The sequence below is a fragment of the Dromiciops gliroides genome, chromosome 1 (assembly GCF_019393635.1).
Source record: "Dromiciops gliroides isolate mDroGli1 chromosome 1, mDroGli1.pri, whole genome shotgun sequence".
NCBI lineage: Eukaryota > Metazoa > Chordata > Mammalia > Microbiotheria > Microbiotheriidae > Dromiciops > Dromiciops gliroides.
In genome coordinates, this window is record NC_057861.1 from 220,237,138 (window position 1) to 220,246,662 (window position 9,525).

Consider the following 9,525-nt stretch of genomic DNA (forward strand, 5'->3'; position numbering starts at 1 on the left):
TACAGAGTTCAAGAAGAACGTTGATTTAAGAAAAAGACTTTTGTTAGATCATCATTCATATCCTGCCCCTTATGTGTGGGTATACCCCAAGGTTTTGTTCTGGGACTGGCTTCTCTTCTCAGGCTACACTTTGGATGGATGACCTTATCAGCTCCCACAGAGCCATATGCAGATGCCTCCCAGATCTTTATATTAAGCCTATGTCTCTAGCTCCTCTGTTCCAATCCTGTCTCATCAACTGCCTAATGGACATTTTGAACTGGGAAAAAAAAAATCTGAAATAGGCCATCTCAAACTCAACACATCCCAAACATGATTCTCTGAAACCCACCTCTCTCCTGAAATGTTCTGTTTCTGAGGAACTACCATCCTTCCAGTCATAGGGTCATCCCTCAGGTTCAGGGCCCCATCAACTCTCACTTGAACTGCTAAAATAGCTTTCTTACTGGTTGCTCTACCTCTCAATCCATTCCTTGAACACAACTGGCAAAGTAACATTACTAATGCACACTTGTAACATGCTCCTCAGTAAACTCTAGTGGCTCCCTATTGCCACTGAGACTGAATACAAACTGTTTGATTTGGCATTTGAAGCCCTGTACAACTTGGCTCCAGCCTATCTTTCCAAATCTCTGACACTACTGTGCTTTCCAAAACCTGGCCTTCTTGCTGTTCTATCTCCTGTGTTTGTGGCTTGGCACAGGTTTTCCCCTCACTCCGGGCATGTATTCCCTCCTCATTTCTGACTCTTAGAATCCTTAACTTCCTTCAATGTCCTGCCCAATCACTACCTCCTATGGGAGGCTTTTTCCTGATTCCCCCCTCCCCACCCCCAACCCTAGTACTTCCCCAACTAGATTGCCTTGTATTGACTCTGTGTGCACTTTGTGTGTCTGTGGAGTTTCCCATGCTAAGCTCTTTGAGGCAGGGATTGGTTCTTTTTTTAGTCTGTATCCCTCACTACACTTAGCTGTTATCCAGAATGTGGCAGATGCCTAATGTTTGTTCATTGATTGATTTGCCCTCGAGGCAATAAAGAGGTTTTTGAGGAGGGGAATAAGAGTCAGATGTGTGTTTTAGAATGTATGAGAAGTTCAAGACTGGAAGCAGGGGAGCCAATCAGTAAGATGTTCCAATGGTCCAGGTGAGAGGTAGTAAAGGCATGAAATAGTGTTGGCATTGTGAGTGGAGTGAAGGGGACATATATAAGATAAATTAGAGAGGTAGGCTCTTGACAACTAATTGGATTGGCAGAGACCAAGGGGAGGGAAGGGCCTAGGCTGACCTCAAAATTATAAACTGAGGTGCAGAACCTTTCAAACTCCTTTCCAGCTCTAAATCTATGACCATGTGACCCTATGAAACGAATTCTGATTAAATTCAATATAATTATTTTATATATTTGTATAATTTAATGATATGTAAATGTATGATTATTAATGGTTATGTAACGATTGGAATGACGCCATCTGCTGGAGACTTACTGTAGAAGAGTTCCACCCCTGAAGTGAAGGTCTTTGAGGGCAAGACCAGGAGTCTTTTCTTTGGAAAAGGAAGTGACGTGGGCTAGTGGGAGGAGGAAGGAAGAGACTGGCGCTCAGTCTTGCTCTCTTTCCTTTGGACTCTAGTGGAGAGTGGAGCTAAAAATGTGCTCTCCCTTTAATAGATAGGAATCTAGGCCTTTCTCTCTCTCTTTATCAAATTCTTATTCTCCTTAATAAACGCTTAAAAGTCTAACTCTTGCTAAAGCTTATAATTTATTGGCGACCACTCATTAGATATTTTAGACAGACTAGCTAGAATTTTAGCCCTTAACAGTTACGAGTGTCAGTATAAAGAAAAATGAATTAATCTATGCAAATTATGTATAGATGTGTTATATATTTGTTACAAAAAATATAAAATATGTTATATATTTGTATACAAATATATTGTTGTTGTGTCACTTCAGTCATGTTCAACTCTTCATGACCCCATTTGGGGTTTTCTTGACAAAGATCCTGGAGTGGTTTGCTGTGTCCTTTTTCAGCTCATTTTATAGATGTGGAAACTGAGGCAAACAGGTTGAAGTGACTTGCTTAGTTACACAGTGAGTGTCTGAAGCCAGATTTGAACTCAGAAAGATGAGTCTTGACTCCAGATCTGGTACTCTACTACAACCCTAACTGCATGTCTATCTATCTATCTATCTATCTATCTGTCTGTCTGTCTGTCTGTCTGTCTGTCTGTCTGTCTGTCTATCTATCTATCTATCTATCTATCTATCATTTATCTATCTACCTTCGATAGCCATATTTTTTGTTCTCTATATAAATACAAACAAAAATACATGTGCATAAGTAAATTTGCATATATAATACATAATGTATATAATCTGTAACAAAATACATGAGCACGTTACTAAGCAAATTTTAAGCTAAATGATTAGAGTTCTAAGTAATGCTGATAATTGATAAGTGAATATCAAGGACACCATATTGAACACATACTCAAATTAAACTTCCCACTTCAGCTATGTACAATTGATCTTTAGTTTTGCTGTTTCTATCTATAAGAATGAAATGCTTTGTCTCCCCTTCTAGGAAAGTCATCAGGAAATTGTTTGCTTCCAGATGCAGATTGGAAAAGGTTGAGGGTAATTTTCAGATAATCACAGCTGTAGTTTGACTGTAATAAATGGATATTAACTCATTACTTAGGGTGTACCAAGCTCAGCAGAAATACCTAAGTCTTCTTGGAATTTCAGAAACTTCCTTAAGCTTTTCTGTAATGAGACTTATTTAATCAAGCCAACCAATGTACAGCACATTTCCTGTCCTTCACTATCAGGCTTCATTTAGCTTAGGGACTAACATTTTTAACCTTTTTAGATTACTTTTACATGGTCAAAAACAAGACTATTTAAAAAAAATTTTAGTATTCAACTTATATTAGGAGTTCCTGTCATTGCTCCTGTATATATTCCATATATAAAGAACCACCATATATCTATAAATGCGTGACTTTTAAACATACATCTTTTTAAATACAGGGTATCCAATATTTAGGATGGTCAGTGGGAACATGAATCCTGGCTGGGAAATCCAGAGTGAATTCAATGCCTCCCTTCATTCCTTTGGCTTGCTACAAGAAGAGAAATCTGATAGATCCTGGGTCTGTAGACTATATAGCTTTTTGAGGGCAGGGGATGTTTCATTTCTGTCTCTGTATCCCCAGAGCCTGGTAGAGTGCTTTGAATGCATTAGGTGCTTAATAAATGTGTGTTGAATTAAAGTATGGAAACCAGCACTTTTTGATAAGCCACATGGATTCTATTCATTCCCATGTGAAAGATTGCTTTGAAATCCTTTGATCCTTAAATCTTTTCATTGCTCATTAAGTAGCTAGTTAGTGGAGGAGTACCTCTAACTGATGTTTATATATCATAGCAGCTCTGTGAGACAAATGCTGTAGGTACTAGAATCCTCATTTTGCTTAGGAAGTAGGATGGTACAGTGGATAGAGCACTGGACTTGGAAGCAGGTAAGACAAATTCAAATTCCACCTTTGAATCTTATAGCTGGGTGACCCTGGTTTAGTAGCTTAAACTCTGAGTTTCTTAAACAGCTTCTTGGATTTCTGACTGGTGATTTGCAAGGCCAGACATCTTTCCACTGTGTCATGTTGCCTCTCCAGTACTGTATATTCAGTCTATACCTTTTCTTTATGTTTTTAACATAGAGAAAAGGGTTATTTTATAGTGACACCATGGATAAAGTACTGGACCTCCTGAATTCCCACAGCTAAGCTCATCACCTTTCAAGATACAGTCAGCCTTGGTAATCTCACCTCATTAATACCCTCTGCTCCCTAATTGGAAGTTGGAGCCACGAACTCCTAAACCTACCTTTAAAGAGGGGGATAGAACAGACATTTGCCCATTTCTTGTGGAGCTGTGCTCATTTTGGATTTCTTTGACTTTTCATCCATGCTCCCAAGCCAAGTACCTTCTTCCTCCCCTCTTTTCAGTATTCTTTTGTGTGTTATCTTCCCCCCTTAGATTGTAAGCTCCTTGAGGGTAGGGCCTATCTTTCTTTTTTGCATGTATTTGTATCTTCAACACTTAGTAAGGGCCTGACATATAGTAGAGGCTTAATAAGTGACTACCGAATATTTATTGATGTGGGAACTAGTCATTTCTAGACTTGGATTCACCAGCAATAGTGATTATTATAGTTATCACAAGATTAGAAACAGAGGTTTGTGGATAAAGCACCGGCCCTGAATTCAGGAGAACCTGAGTTCAAATCCAGCCTCAGACACTTGACATTTACTAGCTGTGTGACCCTGGGCAAATCACTTAACCCTCATTGCTCTGAAAAACAAAACCAAAACCAAAAAACAACAACCCAGAAACAAACAAAAAAGAAATAGAGGTTTGTCATTTCTACCTTAGTAGCATTTCATATAGGGATAGCTAGAGTGCCAAGTCTGAAGTCAGGAAGACTCATCTTTCTGAGTTCAAATCTGGTCTCACCCACTTCCTAGATGTGTGACCCTGGGGGCAAGTCACTTAACCCTGTTTGCCTCAGTTTCCTCATCTGTAAAATGAGCTGGAGAAGGAAATGGCAAAGTACTCCAGTATCTTTGCCAAGAAGACCCCAAATGGGGTCACGAAGTTGAATGCTACTGAAAATGATAGAGCAACAGCAAAAGCATTTCTTCAGTATGTCCCCTTCTCTCTTCTGACACAACTACCACCCTGTTGCAAGACCTTATCACCTAATGTCTGGTCTATTGAGATATGATTGTATATATCTAACCTATACCAAATTGCCTGCTGTCTCAAGGAGGCAGGGAGGGATAAAATTTGGAATTCAAAACTTTTTTAAAAATGTTAAAAATTGGAGCAGTTGGTGGCGCAGTGGATAGAGCACCACACTGGATTCAGAAGGACCTGAGTTCAAATCCGGCCTCAGACACTTGACACTTACTAGCTGTGTGACCCTGGGCAAGTCACTTAACCCCAATTGCCTCAACCAAAAAAAATTGTTTTAATGTGTAATTGGGGAAAAATAAGATACTATTTTTAAAAAATAGTTCATTAGTCTGCTGGTTGGTCTCCCTACCATAAGTATCCCTCTACTCCAATCTCTCCTCTACTCAGTTGTCAAATAATCTTCCTAAAGTATAGTTCTTACCAAGTAAACCCCTTTCACATACACGCTCAGTAAACTCCACTTGCTCCCAATTACCTCCAGGATCAAATATAAAATCTTCTGTTGGGCTCTTTAAACCCCATATAACTGATGTAACTGGCCCCTTCCAATCATTCAGTCTTGTTCTGCCTTATTCTTCTTCATGTACTCTGAGATCCAGGAACAATGGCCACTCTTTCATCTCCCAACTCAGACTCTTTTCACTGACTGTCCTCCATGCCTGGAATACTCTCCCTCCTCAACTCCTAGGGCTTCCTGCAAGTCTCAGCTAAAGTCCTACCTTCTGCGAAAAAACAAAATCAAAACAAAACAAAACAAAAACTTTCCCAGTTCTCCTTAATCCCTCTGAGATGATACTCAGTTTATCCTATATGAGTTCTGTCTGTTGTTTGCATGTTGTGTCCTTGCTGTGAGCTCCTTGAGAGCAGGAGCTGTTTTTTGCCTTTTGTTGTATCCATAGAACTAGGTATAGTGTCTAAAGCATAGTAGGTACTTAATAAATGCTAGCTGATTATGACTGGGCTGTTAGAACTGTTAGAACTGGGCTAGGTAAGAACTTGGGGACCATACAGTCCAGCTCCTAATTTTATATACCAGTAAATGGAGGCCCAAAGGGAAGTACCTTCCAGGGTTACATAGCTTGTTTGAGATAAAGTCACAACCAGAACCTGTTCAGAGACAGCTGGGTAGTGCAATGGACAGAGACTTGGGTCTGAAGTAAGGACAAGTAATTTCCCTCCGTTCAAATGTGACCTCAGACACTGATTAGTTGCGTGACCCTGGGCAATTTAAACACTCAACCCTGTTTGCATTAGTTTCCTCATTTGTAATATCAGCTGGAGAAGGAAATCGAAATCTCTGCCAAGAAAACCCCAAACGGGGCCATGAGGAATCAGACGCAACCGAACAACAAAAAGAACCTGTTTGGTCTTTGCCCTTAGGAAGAGATGATTGAGTGAGCCTCCAGCAGCCCTGTGGCTGTATTGGTAGTAGCCAAGGGATAAGGAAGTGGGAGAGTCGTAGGGGTAGTGATTTCAATAGGAAGGCAAAATAACTCAAGGTCTTGAAGGAGGTTGCCTGGTTAGACTTGGCACTATGTTAGCCATGACCTCTACTTGGTTTTCATAAATCTCTGTTTAGTCATGAACCACTGCTTGATCAGTGGCAGCTTCTGGTAGATTTGGCAAAAATCAAGATTTCCTAATTCTCAATTCAGGGCTCTTAGGTAGGCTCAGTGGACAGAGTGCCAGTCCTGGAGTCAGAAAGATTCATCTGCCTGAGTTCAAATTTGATCTCAGACACTGACTGGCTGTGTGACCCTGGACAAGTCACTACCCTGTTTGTCTGTTTCCTCATCTGTAAAATGAGCTAGAGAAAGCAATGGCAAACCACTCCAGTATCTCTGCCAAGAAAACCCCAAATTGGGGTCAAAAAGTAAAAAAAAAAAAAAGACTAAACAAACAATTCCCAATCCAAGGTTTATTTTACTATCCCAAACTAACTTACCTCAGCGGTTCAATGACCCCATTTATGATATCCCTTACAATCCTCCAAATCTTCATCTACTTTCTGCTTAAAGTTTTTCAGTCATGGAAACTCACTACTTAATGAGGCAATTGAATTCAACAGGAATTTATTAAGTGCCTAAAAATACAAGGCCATAGTGCTTCACAATGGGCATCTAAAGTCAAAAATTAAACAGTCCTGGGGCAGCTAGGTGGCGCAGTGGCTAGAGCACCGGCCCTGGAGTCAGGAGTACCTAGGTTCAAGTCCGGCCTCAGACACTTAACACTTGCTGGCTGTGTGACCCTGGGCAAGTCACTTAACCCCAATTGCCTCACTAAAAAAAAAAGAAAGAAACAGTCCTTGCCTTCATAGAGCTTATATTTTGCTGGGGAGGGGTGAAACATGCACAGATAAGTAACTATAAAATGTGTACAGAGTAATAAAACTGGGGGTGGGAGGAAGATGGAGGAGAAAAAAAATTGGGAAAAAGACACTCCTCTCATTTTCTAGATGAAGAAATGGAGAAGAAACTCTCTATTTTAAATGTATATTGTGATAGCTCATGAGTGATTTTCATAGATGTGAAAACCTTTCAAAGGCATTACCTCCAAAGACAGTCTTAGACAAGATATGATCAATGACACCTTTCAAGAAAACAGATGAATGGCAACTTCTCTAGTGGAGGTAGAACCAAAAGCAATACTGAAGGGAAGGCTAGGTGGCTTTTACATTAGCTAGATAGAATTAGCTAGAAGAGATGCCACAGGAGTCAGGGATGTCACTGTTGGTTGTTGAGTCATTTCAGTCATGTCCGGCTCTCCATGACTCCATTTGGGGTTTTCTTGGCAAAGATACTGGAGTGGTTTGCCACTTCCTTCTCCAGCTCATTTCACAGATGAGGAACTGAGGCAAACAGGGTTAAGTGACTTGCCCAGGGTCACACAGCTAGTAAATGTCAGGAGTTGGATTTGAACTCAGATCCTCCTGACTCCAGACCCATCCCTCTATCCACTGCCCCACCTGGTTGTAGATGTCATTGTAGATATGCAATATGCTGTAGAGGAGATCCCTACATCCACAGGATGTTGGATTGTATAATTAACGTCTCTGGACCTCCATTTCTTCATTTAGAAAATGAGAGGGATGGGCTAGACGTTTGCCAAGATTCCCTTCCAGATCTACATCCTGTGGTCTCTTAAGCTCCCTGTGACTTTTAAAACCATGTTTCTGTGAAACAAAGCTCCTACTGGTTTCTGAGATCCATTCCAACTCTTAAGATTCTATGGTGGGGGGCAGCTAGGTGGCACAGTGGATAAAACACCGGCGCTGGATTCAGGAGGACCTGAGTTCAAATCTGACCTCAGACACTTAACACTTGACTAGCTGTGTGACCCTAGGCAAGTCACTTAACCCCAACTGCCTTACCCCCCTCCCAAAAAAAATTCTATGATCACATGCTTTTGCACTCACTTGACAAAATCTCCACGAGGAAAACTAAATTATAACACATCCGCTTCAGATGCTGAACACCAAGGGCCAACGGGGCTCGAACTAGCAATGCTTTTCATTCAAGTAGCTCTGGAGAGGTATCTCCTCGGTTCTAGGGGGCCTCAGGAGGGTCATTATCCTGCCAGTGCCCGGATCCCAGAGGATGAGCCACTGTCGCAGCCTCTCCTTAGTGGGTAACATAAACACCTTGAGAAATCTCAAGTTTTTCTCATGCAAGTGCAATCTTCTAGGCAGCAGCTTCCAGATACTCCCAATGCCAGGACCCCTAAACACCAGCATCTCCATTAAATCTTGGCACTAGGCAGCTCTAGCAAGCTAAGTTGGAAACCGTGCCCCCCCCCTTTCCTCATTTCCTTTCCCCGCCACTTCCAAATTCCCAGATCCCTTGCCTTGAGAGCAGCCCCTAATGGGGCGCTCTCCACCCACCGTGCAGACAGATTGACAGCAGCGCAGAAAGAAGCCCCTGCGCTGTTGAGTGGAACCCTGCGGGAGGCAGCAGCACCAGAAGGTGGATGGAGTGCGAGCGCTCGTACACGTCCCGGCAAGGCACACCTAGACTAGAGCCTGAATCAACCTTTAGCCATAGAGGGCAGAGCGGCGGAAGATGGCAGGGTGGCCTCCCCGTAGAACAACAATGGACAAGTAACGCCTAGCAGGGCAGGAGTCAAAGCTCTTGGGCTCCCTGCGTTCTGAGGGCGAGAATGGGAGGGACCTAGGCGAGCAGCTGCCCTGGCTTTGCTCCTACTCGGGCAGAGTGCTGTCGACGGGACGTTGATGGGGCATGCATCGCAAGGCTCCAGCTCGGGACTGGACGCGAAGAGCGCGGAGCCCTTGGAGAACCGGAGGCTGGGGACGAGCCGGGGATTCCCTTCCTGAGAGCGCGTGGTGGTGAGGGCGCTCTGCAAACCAACCTTATCAGGGTTCCGGCATAGTCCCTGGCGGTGTCCATAGCGTGGTGACCTTTGCTGTGGAGCTCCAGGGAAGAGTGGGCGGGTGGCGCAACTGACCGCAAGCCACCTTCACCCCTTCACCTCCCCTTCTTAATGCTCCCTGGCCGCCGGTCCACGCCCCCGCCCCCGCCCCCAGCCCCAGCCCCAGTCCTGGCCACTCCCCGCTGTGGCCGGCCCCAGCTGTGACCGGGTGGAGGCTGAGGACGTGGGGACTGGGACAAGGTAACAGTGCGGGGAGGAGGAGAAGGGAGAGGGGCAAGCGGGAATTCAGGCTCCTCTGCCTTACGATGAGGAGGCGGACTTTCTGACTGATCGACTGATTTGTTCATTCATTTAACAAGCATCAGTTAAGTGTTGTTTCG

At 43.2% G+C, this 9,525-nt stretch overlaps 1 protein-coding gene across 2 annotated transcripts in view; it reads right to left on the minus strand.

Annotated features, from left to right (window-relative positions):
* Positions 1-9,282, minus strand: part of CIDEA (cell death inducing DFFA like effector a) — a 29,184-nt gene extending 19,902 nt beyond the window's left edge. Inside the window, exon 1 of one of the 2 annotated variants that reach the window (XM_043979018.1) lies at positions 9,125-9,282. In XM_043979018.1, the coding sequence (XP_043834953.1) occupies positions 9,125-9,162 (38 nt within the window). In that variant the 5' untranslated portion in view covers positions 9,163-9,282. Of the gene's footprint in view, positions 1-8,639; positions 8,837-9,124 lie in introns of those variants that run through there. The other variant, XM_043979019.1, reaches the window with a different exon arrangement.
* Between the last annotated feature and the right edge of the window lie 243 nt (positions 9,283-9,525).